Source organism: Hypanus sabinus, unplaced genomic scaffold (assembly GCF_030144855.1).
Source record: "Hypanus sabinus isolate sHypSab1 unplaced genomic scaffold, sHypSab1.hap1 scaffold_124, whole genome shotgun sequence".
Taxonomy (NCBI): Eukaryota; Metazoa; Chordata; class Chondrichthyes; order Myliobatiformes; family Dasyatidae; genus Hypanus; species Hypanus sabinus.
Window position 1 is genome coordinate 650,685 of NW_026779303.1, and position 18,720 is coordinate 669,404.

Consider the following 18,720-nt stretch of genomic DNA (forward strand, 5'->3'; position numbering starts at 1 on the left):
ATCCACCATCAGTCCGGGTCTGGGTTCCTGTAGAGATCTCAGTTCCTTCATCCCGGTCTCACTGAACCGATTCTCCACATTCAGATGTTCACAGATCCACCATCAGTCCGGGTCTGGGTTCCTGTAGAGATCTCAGTTCCTTCATCCCGGTCTCACTGAACCGATTCCCCACATTCAGATGTTCACAGATCCACCATCAGTCCGGGTCTGGGTTCCTGTAGAGATCTCAGTTCCTTCATCCCGGTGTCACTGAACCGATTCCCCACATTCAGATGTTCACAGATCCACTCTCAGTCCGGGTCTGACTCCCCGCAGAGATCTCAGTTCCTTCATCCCGGTCTCACTGAACCGATTCACCACATTCAGATGTTCAGATCCACTCTCAGTCCGGTCTGGGTTCCTGTAGAGATCTCAGTTCCTTCTCCCCGGTCTCACTGAACCGATTCCCCACATTCAGATGTTCACAGATCCACCATCAGTCCGGGTCTGGGTTCCTGTAGAGATCTCAGTTCCTTCATCCCGGTCTCACTGAACCGATTCCCCACATTCAGATGTTCACAGATCCACCATCAGTCCGGGTCTGGGTTCCTGTAGAGATCTCAGTTCCTTCATCCCGGTCTCACTGAACCGATTCCCCACATTCAGATGTTCACAGATCCACCATCAGTCCGGGTCTGGGTTCCTGTAGAGATCTCAGTTCCTTCCCCCCGGTCTCACTGAACCGATTCCCCCACAGCCTGAAACAGATGGGAGAATAAAGATGAAATAAACAGATCACACAACAGTGTCAGTAACAGGGGACCGGGGTTAATGTTTCAACAACACTCACAGACAAATATCACCAGAAAACCCGCGGATCCGCTGATATTTTATCACATTGAACATTAACACAAACACTCACAGGATCCACTGCAGACTCGGGAGGGTCAGTATGAGGCAGCGGAGAGCGGGGACAGATCCGTCTGTCAGAGAGTTTTCACTCAGGTTCAGCCCCGTCAGTGATGGTTTTGTACTGAGAGCGGAGACGAGATCCTCGGCACCAGAATCTGTGAGACCGACATCCCACAGTCTGGAGATGAGAGAGAGTGAGGGTGAAGGACACAGAGAGACAGGAGACGGTACAAATCCCCAGTGTTTATCAGTAACACAATTACTGATCACATTAATGTTCAGTGTCAGACACCCAGTGACTGTAAACACAATCTCCCACAGTCTGGTACTTACCACAGTTCCTGTATTTTACACTCCGGGTTCCTCAGAGCCGCAGACACCAGTTTCACTCCTGAATCTCCCAGTTTATTACCACTCAGGTCCAGCTCTGTCAGTGATGGGTTTGTACTGAGAGCGGAGACGAGATCCTCGGCACCAGAATCTGTGAGACCGACATTCCCGAGCCTGGAGATGAGAGAGAGTGAGGGTGAAGGACACAGAGAGACAGGAGACGGTACAAATCCCCAGTGTTTATCAGTAACACAATTACTGATCACATTAATGTTCAGTGTCAGACACCCAGTGACTGTAAACACAATCTCCCACAGCCTGGAGATGAGAGAGAGTGAGGGTGAAGGACACAAAGAGACAGGAGACGGTACAAATCCCCAGTGTTTATCAGTAACACAATTACTGATATTTCCTTCAGCACGACTGGGCAGGTCGGCCAGTGAGAACAGCGAGAAGAGTTTAAAAGGAAGACAGATTTACAGAGCGAGCGTCAGAGGAGCGGGAGACAGAGTAGGAAGGCTTTGGCTCAACGGGGCTTCGGCGATAAAGGGTCGAGGCGAGGTAGGTTATCTGTTTACAATACAGACAGAGAGTATGTGTGTGAGGCTGGGTTTCTGTGCTCGGTGTCAGATGTGGGAGATCCTGGAGACTCCCAGCCTCCCGGACGGCAACATCTGCACCCGGTGTGTCGAGCTGCAGCTCCTCAGGGACCGAGTTAGGGAACTGGAGATGCAGCTCGATGACCTTCGTCTGGTCAGGGAGAGCGAGGAGGTGATAGAGAGGAGTTACAGACAGGTGGTCACACCGGGGCCACGGGAGACCGAGGAACTGGGTCACAGTCAGGAGAGGGAAGGGCAAGAAGCAGGTACTAGTGAATACCCCAGTGGCTGTTCCCCTTGACAATAAGTACTCCGGTTCGAGTACTGCTGGAGAGGGAGCAACAACAGCTGCACCTCTGGCACAGTCTGGCCCTGTGGCTCAGGAGGGTGGGGAAAGGAAGAGGATGGCAGCAGAGATAGGGGACTATAGTTAGGGGGTCAGACAGACGATTCTGTGGACGCAGTAAAGAAACTCGGATGGTAGTTTGCCTCCCAGTTTCCAGGGCCAGGATGTTCCTGATCACGTCCAAGATATCCTGCAGTGGGAGGGAGAACAACTGGAGGTCGTGGTACATATTGGTACCAGTGACATTGGTAGGAAAAGGGAAGAGGTCCTGAAAACAGACTACAGGGTGTTCGGAAGTAATTTGAGAAGCAGGACCTCAAAGGTAGTGATCTCGGAATTACTGTCTGTCCCACGTGACAGTGAGAATAAGATTAGGATGAAGTGGAGGATAAACGCGTGGCCGAGGGATTGGAGCAGGAGGCAGGGATTCAGATTTCTGGATCATTGGGACCTCTTTTGGAGCAGGTGTGACCTGCACAAAAATGACGGGTTGCACTTGAATCCCGTATATTAATATACGGACAGCAAGGTTTGCTAAGGCTGCTGGGGAGAGTATAAACTAGAATTGCTGGGAGGAGGGAACCAAATTGATGTGACGGAGGAGAGGAAGGTCGGCTCACAAATAGAGAGAATTTGGAGACAGTGTGAAAGGGAGGATACGCAGGTGATAGAGAAGGGAGACACTCAGTCCGATGGTTTGAGATGTGTCTATTTTAATGCAAGGAGTATGATGAATAAAATAAATGATTGACTGTGTCTGAGTGAGTCTCTGTGGGTGGAAGTTAGGAACAGGAGGGGGTCAATAACTCTACTGGGTGTATTGTATAGACCACCCAACAGTAACAGGAACATCGAGGAGCAGATAGGGAGACCGATTCTGGAAAGGAGTAACAATAACAGGGTTGTTGAAGTGGAAGATTTTAATTTCCCAACTATTGATTAGCATCTCCCTAGAGTGAGGGGTGTCGATGGGGTGGAGTTTGTGAAGTGTGTTCAGGAAGGTTTCTTGAAGCAATATCTACATAAGCCTACAAGAGGAGAGGCTGTACTTGATCTGGTTTTGGGAAACAAACCTGGTCAGGTGTCAGATCTCTCAGTGGGACAGCATTTTGGAGATAGTGATCGCAATTCTATCTCTTTTACCATAGCATCTTGGAGGAAGGGGGATGGGGAAGAGAGATCCCACAGCAGGAAGGGGATGGGGAAGAGAGATCCCACAGGAGGAAGGGGGATGGGGAAGAGAGATCCCACCGGAGGAAGGGGGACGGGGGGGAGAGATCCCACAGGAGGAAGGGGGACGGGGAAGAGAGATCCCACAGGAGGAAGGGGGACGGGGGGGAGAGATCCCACAGGAGGAAGGGGGACGGGGAGGAGAGATCCCACAGCAGGAAGGGGGACGGGGAGGAGAGATCCCACAGGAGGAAGGGGAACGGGGAGGGGATCCCACAGGAGGAAGGGGGACGGGGAGGGGAGATCCCACAGGAGGAAGGGGGACGGGGAGGAGAGATCCCACAGGAGGAAGGGGGACGGGGATGAGACACCTCACAGGAGGAAGGGGGACGGGGAGGGGAGATCCCACAGGAGGAAGGGTGACGGGGAGGGGAGATCCCACAGGAGGGTGACGGGGAGGGGAGATCCCACAGGCGGGTGACGGGGAGGGGAGATCCCACAGGAGGAAGGGGGACGGGGGAGGGGAGATCCTACAGGAGGAAGGGGGTCGGGGAGGAGAGACCCCACAGGAGGAAGGGGGACGGGGAGGAGAGATCCCTCAGGAGGAAGGGGGACGGGGAGGAGAGACCCCACTGGAGGAAGGGGGATGGGGAAGAGAGATCCCACAGGAGGAAGGGGATGGGGAAGAGAGATCCCACAGCAGGAAGGGGGACCGGGGGGAGGAGACCCCACAGGAGGAAGGGGGACGGGGAGGAGAGGTCCCACAGTAGGAAGGGGGACAGGGAGGAGAGAACCCACAGGAGGAAGGGGAACGGGGAGGAGATCCCACAGGAGGAAGATAGTCGGTCTTTTCCCCAGGGCTGAAATGGCTAGCACGAGAGGGCATAGTTTTAAGAATGGGCTGCTGGAGGCGAAAACTTTAAACTACAGGATGGTTACATGGAGCTTAGAAATATAGAGCACTATGGGTAAAACCGAGGTAATTCTAAGGTAGAAACATGTTCAGCACAGCTTTGTGGGCCGAAGGGCCTGTATTGTCCTGTATGTTTTCTATGTGTCTACTGATCACATTCATTCTCATTGTCAGACACCCAGTGACTGTAATCACAATCTCCCACAGTCTGGTACTTACCGCAGTCTCTGTATTTTACACTCCGGATTCCTCAGAGCCGCAGACACCAGTTTCACTCCTGAATCTCCCAGGTCATTCCGCCCAAGTCTAAACGCAAACAGACAGTTTGATAAACAAAGTGATTCAAACCGTGGGTCTGGGGGAATTTCTGTCACTCGGATATTTCAGGAAACATTAAACTGTCCAGTGAATCACTGATCGGAGTTCCCATCACTGTCAATGTCCCTCACTGCCCAGCTCCAGGGTACTTACCGAATGTCGGTAATTTCGTCTGTCGGTGTGACCCTCTAAACCCCACATATACTGTCCCATTCCCTGATGGAGAGAAAAGTGTTTCTGACCGAAATGCAGAAATGTCAATGGGACACAGCGAAATAGACCCACCCAAGCTAAAGGGATGGGGAAGAGAGATCCCACAGGAGGTAGGGGGTTGGGGAAGAGAGATCCCACAGGAGGAAGGGGGATGGGGAAGAGAGATCCCACAGGAGGAAGGGGGATGGGGAAGAGAGATCCCACAGCAGGAAGGGGGATGGGGAAGAGAGATCCCACAGGAGGAAGGGGGATGGGGAAGAGAGATCCCACAGGAGGAAGGGGGATGGGGAAGAGAGATCCCACAGGAGGAAGGGGGATTGGGAAGAGAGATCCCACAGGAGGAAGTGGGATAGGGAAGAGAGATCCCACAGGAGGAAGTGAGATGGGGAAGAGAGATCCCACAGGAGGAAGGGAGATGGGGAAGAGAGATCCCACAGCAGGAAGGGGGATGGGAGAGAGAGATCCCACAGGAGGAAGGGGGATAGGGAAGAGAGATCCCACAGGAGGAAGGGGATGGGGAAGAGAGATCCCACAGCAGGAAGGGGGATGGGAGAGAGAGATACCACCAGAGGAAGGGGGATGGGGATGAGAGATCCCACAGGGTGAAAGTGGATGGGGGAGAGAAATCCCACAGAAGGAAGGGGAATGGGGAAGAGAGATCAAATAGGATGATGGGGCATGGGGAAGAGAGATGAGACAGGAGGAAGTGGGTGGGGAAGTGAGATCAAACAGGAGGTTGGGGGATGAGTAGGGGAGATCCCATTGGAGGAAGGGGGATGCTGAGGAGAGATCCAATAGTTGGAAGGAAGGGGGAGTGGGAACAGAGAGCCCAGAGGATGAAAGGGGGATGGGAAAGCGAGATCTCACAGGAGGATTGCTACCTGTGCCACGTGCTGGTGAGGCTAGAAATAGGAAGATAATGCAGCTAAATACGTGGCTGAGGGGATGATGCATGAGGGACCGGTTCATGTTTCTGGACAATTGGGCTTTCTTCCAGGGGAGGTGGGACCAGTCGAATTGGACAGTTTGCACCTGAACTGGAGGGGACTAACATCCTTGTCGGTAGGTTAGCAAGTTCTGCTCCGGGGGTTTTAAACAAGGTTGCAGGGGGAGGGGAACCAGAGTGTTAGAGCAGATAGTGAGGTGGTGGAGGATAAGGGTCATGCGAGGACTGCTTGTATAGACTGATATCAATGGTTTGTATGTGATAGAAATGTTCTCAGGTGCATCTATTTCAATGCAAGGAGTATTGCAGGTAAGGCAGATGAGTTTAGATCGTGGATTGGCACGATGATATCGACATTATTGCTATTAGTAAGACTTGGTTTGCAGGAGGGGCAGGACTGGCAGCTTCATGTTCCGTGTTTCCATTGTTTCAGATGTGATAGGGGGTAGGGATGAAAGGGGGCGGAGTGGCATTACCAGTCAGGGAGAATATCACAGCTGTGTGTAGACCGGAGAGCCCGGAGGGTTCGTCTACAGAGGCCATATGGGTGGAGCTGAGGAACGGGAAAGATGTGAGCACACTAATAGGGTTGTATTATAGACCGCCCAGTAGTCAGAGAGAATTCGAGGAGCAAATCTGTAGAGAGGTAGCTCACCAATGTAAGAAACAGAAAGTCGTAATTGTAGGGGATTTTAACTTTCCACATATTGACGGGGACTCCCACTCTGAGAAAGGGTTAGATGGCGTGGAGTTTGTCAAATGTGTCAGGAAAGTTTTCTAAATCAATATATTGAGGTATCAACGAGAGAGGGTGCAGTACCTGATCTCCTATTAAGTAACCAGACAGGTCAGGTGACAGAAGTATGTGTCGGTGAACATTTTGGGTCCAGTGACCATAATGTCATTAGTTTTATGATAATTATGGATAAGGATAGGACTGGTCCGCCAGTTAAGGTTCTGAATTGGAGAAGGGCCAATTTTGTGGAAATGAGAGAGGATCTGGGAAGAGTGGATTGGGATGTTGTTTTCTGGCAAGGATGTGTTCAGTAAGTGGAATGCCTTCAAGGGTGAAATTTTGAGAGTGCAGAGTTTGCATGTTCCTGCCAGGATTAAAGGCAAAGTTAACAGGCAGAGGGAACCTTGGTTTTCAAGGGATATTGGCGATCTGCTTAAGTAGGTGTTTAGCAGCTATAGGAAACAAGGAACAAATGAGGTACTTGAAGAGTATAGAAAATGTAAGCAAATACTAAAGAAGGAAATCAGGAAGGCAAAAAGAAGACATGAGGTTGCTTTGGCAGATAATGTGAAGGTAAACCCGAAGGGTTTCTACAAGTATATTAAGAGTAAAAGGATAGTAAAGGACAAAATTGGTCCCCTAGAAGATCAGAGTGGTCGTCTCTGTGTGGAGCCTCACAAGATGGGGGAGATCTTAAACAGTTTTTTTGCGTCAGTGTTTACTCAGGAAACTGGCATAGCGGATATGGAATTAAGGGAAACAAACAGTAGTGTCATGGAACATATAGAGATTAAAGAGGAGAAGCTGCTTGCTGCCTTACAGTGAATAAAGGTAGATAAATCCCCCGGGCCTGACATGATATTTTCTCGGACCTTGAGAGAGACTATTGTAGAAATTGCAGGGGCTCTGGCAGAAATATTTAAAATATCCTCAGCCAGCGGTGCGGTGCCGGAGGATTGGAGGGTAGTTCATGTTGTTCCGTTGTTTGAAAAAGGCTCCAAAAGTACACCAGGTAATTACAGGCCAGTGAGCCTGACATCAGTAGCAGGTAAATTATTGGAAGGTGTTCTGAGAGATCGGATATACAAGGATTTGGACAGCCAAGGGCTGATTAAAGATAGTCAGCATGGCTTTGTGTGTGGTAGACCATGTTTAATGAATCCTGTAGTGTTTTTCGAGGAGGTTACCAAGAATGCATATGAAGGAAAGGTTGTGGATGTTGTCTACATGGACTTTTGTAAGGCCGTTGACAAAGTCCCACATAAAAGGTTAGTTCAGAAGGTTCAGACACTAGGTATCCATGGAGAGGTTGTAAACTGGATTCGAATTGGCTGTGTGGGAGAAGACAGAGAGTGGTAGTGGATGATTGCTTCTCAGACTGGAGGCCTGTGACTAGTGGTGTGCCCCAGGGATCTGTGCTGGGACCATTGTTGTTTGTTGTCTGTATCAATGATCTAGATGATGATGTGATAAATTGGATCAGCAGGTTTGTGGATGACACTAAGGTAGAGGTGTTGTGGACAGCGAGGAAGGCTTTCAAAGCTTGCAGAGGGATCTGGACCAACTGGAAGAATGGGCCAGAAAATGGCAGATGGAATTTAATGCAGACAAGTGTGAGGTGTTCCATTTTGGAAGGACAAATCAAGGTACGACATACACGATAAATGGTAGGGCACTGAAGAGTGCGGAGGAACAGAGGGATCCGGGGGTTCCGATACATAATTCCCTGAAAGTGGCTTCACAGGTAGACAGGGTTGTAAAGAAGGCTTTTGGCATCCTGGCATTCATAAATCAAAGTACTGAGTATAGGAGTTGGAATATTATGGTGAGGTTGTATAAGACATTGGTGAGGCCAAATTTGGAGTATTGTGTGCAGTTCTGATCACCTAACTATAGGAAGGATATCAGTAAGTTTGAAAAAGTGCAGAGATTTACTAGGATGTTGCCAGGTCTTCAGGAGTTGAGTTACAGGGAAAGATTGAACAGGTTAGGACTTTATTCCTTGAAGTGCAGAAGAATGAGGGGAGATTTGATAGAGGTTTACAATATTATGAGGGTATAGACGGGGTAAATGCGAATAGGCTCTTTCCACATAGATTAGGAGAGATAAATATGAGAAGACATGGCTTCAGCGTGAAAGGGGAAAGGTTTAGGGGGAGCATTAGGAGGAACTTCTTCACTCAGAGGGTGGTGAGAGTGTGGAACGAGCTGCCATCTGATGAGGAAAATATGGACTCACTCTTAAGCTTTATGAACAAATTGGATAGATACATGGATGGGAGAGGACTGGAGGGTTATGGACTGGGTGCAGGTCAATGGGACTAGCGGAATAAGGTTTTGGTACAGACTTGAAGGACTGAATGGCTTGTTTTCTGTGCTGTAGTGTTCTATGATTTTATGATTCTATGGGGAGGAGAGTTCTCACAAGCAAAAGGGGAATGGGGATGGGGAAGCGAGATCCCACAGGAGGAAGGGGGATGGGGAAGCGAGATCCCACAGGAGGAAGGGGGATGGGGAAGAGAGAGCCCACAGGAGGAAGGGGGACGGGGAAGAGAGATCCCACAGGAGGAAGGGGGACGGGGAAGAGAGATCCCACAGGAGGAAGGGGGATGGGGAAGAGAGATCCCACAGGAGGAAGGGGGACGGGGAGGAGAGATCCCACAGGAGGAAGGGGGACGGGGAAGAGAGATCCCACAGGAGGAAGGGGGATGGGGAAGAGAGATCCCACAGGAGGAAGGGGGATGGGGAGGAGAGATCCCACAGGAGGAAGGGGGATGGGGAAGAGATCCCACAGGAGGTCGGGGGATGGGGAAGCGAGATCCCACAGGAGGAAGGGGGATGGGGAAGAGAGATCCCACAGGAGGAAGGGGGATGGGGAAGAGAGATCCCACAGGAGGAAGGGGGATTGGGAAGAGAGATCCCACAGGAGGAAGGGGGATGGGGAAGAGAGATCCCACAGGAGGAAGGGGGACGGGGAGGAGAGATCCCACAGGAGGAAGGGGGACGGGGAAGAGAGATCCCACAGGAGGAAGGGGGACAGGGAAGAGAGATCCCACAGGAGGAAGGGGGATGGGGAGGAGAGATCCCACAGGAGGAAGGGGGATGGGGAAGAGATCCCACAGGAGGTCGGGGGATGGGGAAGCGAGATCCCACAGGAGGAAGGGGGATGGGGAAGAGAGATCCCACAGGAGGAAGGGGGATGGGGAAGCGAGATCCCACAGGAGGAAGGGGATGGGGAAGAGAGATCCCACAGGAGGAAGGGGATGGGGAAGAGAGATCCCACAGGAGGAAGGGGGATGGGGAAGAGAGATCCCACAGGAGGAAGGGGATGGGGAAGGGAGATCCCACAGCTGGCATGGGAGTGTGGAAGAGAGATCCCACAGGAGGAAGGGGATGGGGAAGAGAGATCCCACAGGAGGAAGAGGCATGGGGAAGAGAGATCCCACAGGAGGAAGGGGGATATAGACAGAAAATAAACAGGATGAAGGGGGAAGGGGTTAAGAGATCGGCCAGGAGGAAGAGGGATGTGGAACAGAGTTCCCACAGGAGGATGTGGGATTGGGAAGAGAAATCTCACAGGAGGAAGGGGGTCGGGGAAGAGAAATTCCACAGGACAATGGGGCATGCCAAAGAGAGATCCGACAGGAAGAAGTCGATGGGGGAGAGAGATCCCACAAGAGGAAAGGGTATGGGGAAGAGAGTTCCAACAGCAGGAAGGGATAGGGAAGAGAGATCCCACAGGAGGAAGGGGGATGGGGAGGAGAGATCCCACAAAAGGAAGGGGGACGGGGAAGAGAGATCTCACAGGAGCAAGGGGGATGGGGAAGAGAGATCCCACAGGAGGAAGAGGGATGGGGAGGAGAGATCCCACAAAAGGAAGGGGGATAGGGAAGAGAGATCTCACAGGAAGGGTGGTGAGGTGTGTGGACAAGACATCCCACAGGAGGATGAGGAAAGAGTAATAGAGAGTCCACGGGAGGAATGGGGATGGGGGCGAGATTCCAAAGAATGGAAGGGAGATTGGGATGAGAAGTCCCACAGGAGGATTCCAAGGGTAAACGATAATCCTACAAGACGAGAGGACGCAGACATTTTTTGTACGTGTGTGTTGGGTCTGAACAGAGGCCCAGAGGAGATGCGCCCTCGCTCTTTGCGTATCTGGAAGTGAGCAAAGTCACACACGGGGAAGGGCAGTGGGAGGACAATCTCACAATGGTATTTCTTTCCTTCTCACTGGGACAGTCTGCTGACGGTCTCTTGTCCCTCACCGCGAAGGGGGTGTGAATCTCTGACCCACCTGTTGCAGTCAGTGTCGGTCTGGGTGTCAGTCACAGTGAGAAGGAACATTGTTAATGGACGTGTCACAGACAGCGAGAAACACGGCCATTCCTGTGATTTACTACCATTAAACCAATGGTCGTTGTTCACTGATCTGATGAAGTCTCCATCCCTTCACAAGGATCCACAGAACCCTCCCGTCCTTGGGGAATTACTGACCGATCCCATGGGCATTTGTCACAATTCTTCACAATCTAATTTACTACAAATTTACCAAAATTCCTTTCCATTGAAACAACACAATGGAACAGTTTCACAGATCAGAGTGAGAGATAAATCAAGTTACCTCAACTCCTGGCACTTGTGCAGCCCGGGTCCCAGCCGCTGTATTCCCTCATACTGAATGTGGCAGTTCTCCAGGTCGAGGTGTTTTATTGTATCACAGAGTCCGATGACATGAGACAGGACCGCGCAGTCAATTGGGGTCAGTGTCATTCCACTGAATGAAAGTGTTTCCACAGATCCCAGAGCGGCCTGAGCCAGTCCACGATTCTGAGACTCAAACAGGTAGTGCAATGTGTTCAGGAGGCTCCTTTTACCAGCTTCACTCCCTGTGTTTCCACTCTGGCGTTTAACCTCCTCCTTCACCCAGTCAATCACCCGGCAGGTTGTTTCATGAGGAAATGGACCCAGGAACTCCTCCAGGCCCCGAGCTGCCATTGGGTTGGAGAGACCAGCAACAAAACGGAGAAATACCTCAAACCGCCCATCCTTCACACAGTGGGCTTCAGTGAGGAGTTTCGTAATATCTCTGCCATCTGGGATCAGGAATTGTGCGACTGCAGCTACAAACTCTTGGATGGTGAGGTGTGGGAATGTGTACACCACGCTCCGGGCAGAATCCTCTCTCTCCAAAAGCTCCATCAGGAACCCGGACAGGAACTGGGAAGGCTGCAGTTTGTAGTTGATCAAATCTCCATCTGTAAACACAATCTTCCTCTCGGACACTCCTCTGAAGGCCATCTGACCAACCCTGAGTAACACATCACGGGGGTTCTCAATCTCACGGCCGTGGTTTTTCAGGATGTTGTAAATATAGTAGGAGTACAGGTGGGTGATGGTCTTGGGAACTCGCTGCGGGTCCCTGACTCTTTGTGTGAAGAAGGGGCCCAGTGCCAGGGCGAGGATCCAGCAGTAGGAGGGGTTGTAGCTCATGGTGTACAGGATCTCGTTCTCCTTCACGTGTTTGAAAACAGCTTCCGCCACCGTCTGATCTTCAAAATGTCTGATGAAATATTCCTTCCGTTCCTCACCTGAAAATCCCAGGATTTCAGCTTCGGTACCGATCTCAGCCTTTTCCAATAAATGTAACGCAGTGGGACGGGTGGTCACCAGCACTGAACACCCTGGGAGCAGCTTGCCCTGGATTAAACTGTACACAATGTCAGACACCTTGCACTTGAAATCTGGATCTGTGCATGTGGACCGAGTTTCCGTGTCTCTCCGACGGTCAGAAAAATTAATTTGGTCATTGAATTCATCCAAACCATCAAATATAAACAGCGATCCCTCTGGGTTCTTCCAGACCTCTCTCAGGATATTCCCAAAGTAAGGATACTGATCCAGAATCAGTTCCTTCAGGTTTATTCTACAGTTAATGGAGTTTAAATCGCGGAATTTGAAACTGAAGACAAACTGGAACTGTTGGTATATTTTCCCCGTGGCCCAGTCGTAAACAATCTTTTGTACCATTGTTGTTTTCCCGATCCCCGGGACTCCGGCCACTGCTGCCGAACTCCCAGATTTGGAGTTAGTTTGGGAAAACCTGCTCTGGAACAACTGATCCATCTGGAGTTTCTCCAGCTCTCCGCAGAGATGTTTTTCTCTCCACTCCTCGTGGTCTCTGCCTCTTGCCAGCAGCTCATGTTCCACAAGTCTCCGATCTCGAACAGTAGAAATGACCGTGAGCTCAGCGTATCGATCAACCAGCTGGAAAACCTTCACCTTCTCCCTCATCAGGATCGTGTTCACTCTCAGTGTTTCAGTTTTTGCCCGCAGAGTCTCCTTGTGTTTCTGTTGAACATCTTCCATGGGAACAGACAGTGGACAAACTGTTAGATGCCTCAGCTCAGAACTCAGTATTTAAGCACACCAGAGTTAGCTCAGAGCTGTTGCATTGATGGATTCATCAATGGTTGTTCGTACAGTAAAGTAAATTTGATTAACAGACCGCTGACTGGACGGAGAGGCCTGTTCCAGATAAACACCAGATCATCACATTTTCACATTAACTGTGCTGTGAAGGTGAGTATTTCCCTGGTAGTTTACTGACCCCCAACTGTTCCGTACTGGACAACATCTCACTACTGCCACAGATATCATTGCTCCTAAGGAAGTATCTTTTAATCCCTTGTGTTGATGTGGCGTATGGAGATAGAGAAGAAGGTGGTGGGCATTCTGTCAAAGGAACAGGTGGGGGAATCACAGCTCACCCTCCCCTCCCACCATCACTGAATCAAAATACAAAGCAGCAGATTTGCTGATCAGAACATGAACTGTGGGTGGGTGGGGGGGGGTGCGTGGGATCTCAAAGTGTGTTCGAAACCTGTCGGGGTATGTGGGGTTATGCACTGTGTCCGGCCTCTGCCAGGGATGTATGGGAAGAGCACAGTGTGTCAGGAACATGTCAGGTGTGTGGGGTCTCACAGTGTGTCAGGACCCTGTCAGGTGTGTGGGGTCTCACAGTGTGTCAGGACCCTGTCAGATGTGTGGGGTCTCACAGTGTGTCAGTATCCTGTCAGGGGCATATGGAGTCCCACAGTGTATCAGGACACTGTCAAGGGCTTGTGGGGTCGTAAAGGTTGTCAGCGCCCTAACCGGCATGTGTGGTGTTTCACAGTGTGTCAGGACCCTGTCAGAAATATGTGGAGTCTCGTAGTGTGTTAACCTGTTTAGGGGTGTGAGGGGTCTCAGTGTTTCAGGACCCTGTCAGGCATGTGTGGTGTCTCACAGTGTGTCAGGATCCTGCCAGGAGTGTGGGGTCTCAGGGTTTGTCAATTGATAATAGACAATAGGTGCAGGTGCAGGCAATTCAGCCTTTTGAGCCAGCACCGCCATTCAATGTGATCATGGCTGATCAGCCGCAATCAGTACCCCGTTCCTGCCTTCTCCCCATATCCCTTGACTCCGCAATCTTTAACAACTCTATCTAACTCTTTCTTGAAAGCATCCAGAGAATTGGTCTCCACTGCCTTCTGAAGCAGAGCACTCCATAGATCCACAACTCTCTGGGTGAAAAGTTTTTCCTGAATTCCGTTCTAAATGGCCTACCCCTTATTGTTAGCTGTGTATCTTGTTCTGGACTCCCCCAACATCAGGACCATGTTTCCTGCCTCTAGTGTGTACAATCGCTTAAAAATCTTATATATTTCAATCAGATCCCCTCGCATCCTTCTAAATTCCAGAGTATCGGGACCCTATCTGGCGTGTGTGGCATCTCATGGTGTATCACGAACCTGTCAGGAGAGTGTCGCGTCTGACAGTGTGCCAAGACCCTGTCAGGGGTGCGTGGGGTCTCACAGTGTGTCAGGATCCTGTCAGGGGTATATGGGGTCTCACAGTGTGTCAGGATCCTGTCAGGTGCGTATGGGGTCTCACAGTGTGCCAGGACACTGTCAGGGGTGTGTGGGGTCTCACAGTGTGTCAGGACCCTGTCAGGGGTGTGTGGGGTCTCACAGTGTGCCAGGACCCTGTCAGGAGTGTGTGGGGTCTCACAGTGTGCCAGGACCCAGTCAGGGGTGTGTGGTGTCCCACAGTATCTCAGGTCCCTGTCAGGGGTATGTGGGGTCTCACAGTGTGCCAGGACCCTGTCAGTGGTGTGTGGGGTCTCACAATGTGTCAGGACCCTGTCAGTGGTGTGTGGAGTCTCACAGTGTGTCAGGATCCTGTCAGGGGTGTGTGGGGTCTCACAATGTGTCAGGCCCCTGTCAGGGTGTGTGGAGTCTCACAGTGTGTCAGGACCCTGTCAGTGGTGTGTGGGGCATCACAGTGTGTCAGGACCCTGTCAGAGACGTGTGGGATCTCACAGTGTGTCAGGCTCCTGACAAGGGTGTGTGGAGTCTCACAGTGTGTCAGGAACCTAAAATGAGTTTGTGGGGCATCGCAGTGTGTCAGGACCCTGTCAGGGGTGTGTGGGGTCTCACAGTGTGTCAGGACCCTGTCAGGTGTGTATGGGGTCTCACAGTGTGTCAGGACCCTGTCAGGGGTGTGTGGGGTCTCACAGTGTGCCAGGACCATGGCAGGCGTGTGTGGCTTCTCACTGTGTGTCAGGACCCTGTCAGAGACGTGTGGGATCTCACAGTGTGTCAGGCTCCTGACAAGGGTGTGTGGAGTCTCACAGTGTGTCAGGGATGTGTGAGGTCTCACAGTGTGTCAGGACCCTCTCAGGGGTGTGTGGGGTCTCACAGTGTGTCAGGACCCTGTCAGGGGTGTGTGGGGTCTCACAGTGTGTCATGACCCTGTCAGAGACGTGTGGGATCGCACAGTGTGTCAGGCTCCTGACAAGGGTGTGTGGGGTCTCACAGTGTGTCAGGACCCTGTCACGGGTGTGTGGGGTCTCACAATGTGTCAGGACCCTGTCACGGGTGTGTGGGGTCTCACAGTGTGTCAGGACCGTGTCAGGGATGTGTGGGGTCTCACAGTGTGTCAGGACCGTGTCAGGGATGTGTGGGGTCTCACAGTGTGTCAGGACCCTGTCAGGGGTGTGTGGGGTCTCACAATGTGTCAGGACCCTGTCACGGGTGTGTGGGGTCTCACAGTGTGTCAGGACCCTGTCAGGGGTGTGTGGGGTCTCACAGTGTGTCAGGGCCCTGTCAGGTGTGTGCGGGGTCTCACAGTGTGTCAGGTCCCTGTCAGGGGTGTGTGGGGTCTCACAGTGTGTCAGGACCCTGTCAGGGGTGTGTAGGGTCTCACAGTGTGTCAGGACCCTGTCAGTGGTGTTTGGGATCTCACAGTGCGTCCGGACCCTGCTAGGCGTATGTGTCTTCTCTCTGTGTGTCAGGAACCTAAAATAAGTTTGTGGGGCATCACAGTGTGTCAGGCCCCTGTGAGGGGTGTGTGGGGTCTCGCACTGAGTCAGGACGCTGTCAGGTGTGTGGGGTCTCAGAATGTGACTGTATCCTGTCAAATGTGTCTGGGGTCTCACAGTGTATAAGGACCCTTCAGAATTATCTGCTGCCTCACAGTGTATCATGACACTGTCAGGATTGTGTGGGGTCTTACAGTGTGTCAGGACACTGTCAGGGATGTGTGAGGTCTCACAGTGTGTCAGGACACTGTCAGGGATGTGTGAGGTCTCACAGTGTGTCGGGACACTGTCAGGGGTGTGTGGAGTCTCACAGTGTGTCAGGACACTGTCAGGGATGTGTGAGGTCTCACAGTGTGTCGGGACCTGGACAAGGGTGTGTGGGGTGTCACAGTGTGTCAGACCCTGTCAGGGGTGTGTGGGGTCTCACAGTGTCTCAGGACACTGTCAGGGGTGTGTGGGGTCTCACAGTGTGTCAGGACACTGCCAGGTGTGTGTGAAATTTCACAGTGTATCCAAACCCTGGCAGGTGTGTGTGGCTTCTCAGTGTGTGTCACGAGCCTAAAAGAAGTTTGTGGGGCATCACAGTGTGTCAGGACCCAGTCAGAGACATGTGGGATCTCACAGTGTGTCAGGCTCCTGACATGGGTGTGTGGGGCATCACAGTGTGTCAGGACCCTGTTATGGGTGTGTGGGGTCTCACAGTCGGTCGGGACCCTGTCAGGGGTGTGTGGGGTCTCACAGTGTGTCATGACCCTGTCAGGGATGTGTGGGGTCTCACAGTGTGTCAGGACCCTGTCAGGGGTGTGTGGGATCTCACTGTGTGTCAGGTCCCTGTCAGGGGTGTGTGGGGTCTCACAGTGTGTCAGGACCCTGTCAGGGGTGTGTGGTGTCCCACAGTATCTCAGGTCCCTGTCAGGGATGTGTGGGGTCTCACAGTGTGTCAGGACCCTGTCAGGGGTGTGTGGGATCTCACTGTGTGTCAGGTCCCTGTCAGGGGTGTGTGGGGTCTCACAGTGTGTCAGGACCCTGTCAGGGGTGTGTGGTGTCCCACAGTATCTCAGGTCCCTGTCAGGGGAGTGTGGGGTCTCACAGAGAGTCAGGACCCTGTCAGGGGTGTGTGGTGTCCCACAGTATCTCAGGTCCCTGTCAGGGGTGTGTGGGGTCTCACAGTGTGTCAGGACCCTGTCGGGTTGTGTGGTGTCCCACAGTATCTCAGGTCCCTGTCAGGGGTGTGTGGGGTCTCACAGTGTGTCAGGTCCCTGTCAGGATTGTGTGGGGTCTCACAGTGTGTCAGGACCCTGTCAGTGGTGTGTGGGGTCTCACAGTAAGTCAGGACCCTGTCAGGATTGTGTGGGGTCTCACAGTGTGTCAGGACCCTGTCAGTGGTGTGTGGGGTCTCACAGTAAGTCAGGACCCTGTCAGGGGTGTGTGGGGTCTGACAGTGTGTCTAGACCCTGTCAGGTGTGTGTGGTTGCACAATGTGACAGGACCCTGACAGGGGTGTGTGGGCTCTCACAGTGAGTCAGGACCGTGTTAGAGATGGGTGGAGTCCCACAGTGTGTCAGGACCCTGTCAGGTATGTGGGGTCTCAGAATGTGACTGTATTCTGTCAGGTGTGTGTGTGTTGGTCTCACAGTGTGTCAGGACCCTGTCAGGGGTGTGTGGTGTCCCACAGTATCTCAGGTCCCTGTCAGGGGAGTGTGGGGTCTCACAGTGTGTCAGGACCCTGTCGGGTTGTGTGGTGTCCCACAGTATCTCAGGTCCCTGTCAGGATTGTGTGGGGTCTCACAGTGTGTCAGGACCCTGTCAATGGTGTGTGGGGTCTCACAGTATGTCAGGACCCTGTCAGGGATGTGTGGTGTCCCACAGTATCTCAGGTCCCTGTCAGGGGAGTGTGGGGTCTCACAGTGTGTCAGGGCCCTGTCAGGGGTGTGTGGGGTCTCACAGTGTGTCAGGATCCTGTCAGGGGTGTGTGGAGTCTCACAGTGTGTCAGGGCCCTGTCAGGGGTGTGTGGGGTCTCACAGTGTGCCAGGACCCTGTCAGGGGTGTGTGGGGTCTCACAGTGTGTCAGGACCCTGTCAGGGGTGTGTGGGGTCTCACAGTGTGTCAGGACCCTGTCGGGTTGTGTGGGGTCTCACAGTGTGTCCGGACCCTGTCAGGGGTGTGTGGTGTCTCACAGTGTGTCAGGGCCCTGTCAGTGGTGTATGGCGTCTGACAGTGTGTCTAGACCCTGTCAGGTGTGTGTGGTTGCACAATGTGACAGGACCCTGACAGGGGTGTGTGGGCTCTCACAGTGAGTCAGGACCGTGTTAGAGATGGGTGGAGACCCACAGTGTGTCTGGACCCTGTCAGGTATGTGGGGTCTCAGAATGTGACTGTATTCTGTCAGGTGTGTGTGTGTGTTTGTCTCACAGTGTACCAGGACCCTTCAGTGTTATGTGGTGTCTCACAGTGTTTCGGGACCTGGACAGGGGTGTGTGGTGTCTCACAGTGTGTCGGGACCTGGACAGGGGTGTGTGGGGTGTCACAGTGTGTCGGGACCCTGTCAGGGGTGTGTGGGGTCTCAAAGTGTGTCGGGACCTGGACAGGGGTGTGTGGGGTGTCACAGTGTGTCAGACTCTGTCAGGCGTGTGTGGGATCTCACAGTGTGTCAGGACCCTTCAGTGTTATGTGGTATCTCACAGTGTGTCGGGACCTGGACAGGGGTGTGTGGGGTCTCAAAGTGTGTCAGGACCCTGTCAGGGGTGTGGGATCTCACAATGTAACTGTATCCTTGGAGGTGTGAGTTGGGATTCACAGTGCATCCGGACCCTTCAGAGTTATGTGCTGTCTCACAGTGTGTCGGGACCTGGACAGGGATGTGTGGGGTCTCACAGTGTGTCAGGACCATGTC

At 52.4% G+C, this 18,720-nt stretch overlaps 1 protein-coding gene across 10 annotated transcripts in view; it reads right to left on the reverse strand.

Moving 5' to 3' along the window:
* Nucleotides 1–463: 463 nt before the first annotated feature.
* Nucleotides 464–18,720, reverse strand: part of LOC132386658 (NACHT, LRR and PYD domains-containing protein 3-like) — a 66,735-nt gene continuing 48,478 nt past the window's right edge. For 6 of the 10 annotated variants that reach the window (XM_059958984.1, XM_059958987.1, XM_059958986.1 and 3 more), the window contains 3 exons: nt 11,087–12,824; nt 4,469–4,555; nt 1,092–1,395 (listed from right to left, as the gene is read on the reverse strand). In XM_059958984.1, coding sequence (XP_059814967.1) covers nt 1,221–1,395; nt 4,469–4,555; nt 11,087–12,824 — 2,000 coding nt within the window. In that variant the 3' untranslated portion in view covers nt 1,092–1,220. The other 4 variants (XM_059958983.1, XM_059958989.1, XM_059958992.1 and 1 more) reach the window with 4 other exon arrangements.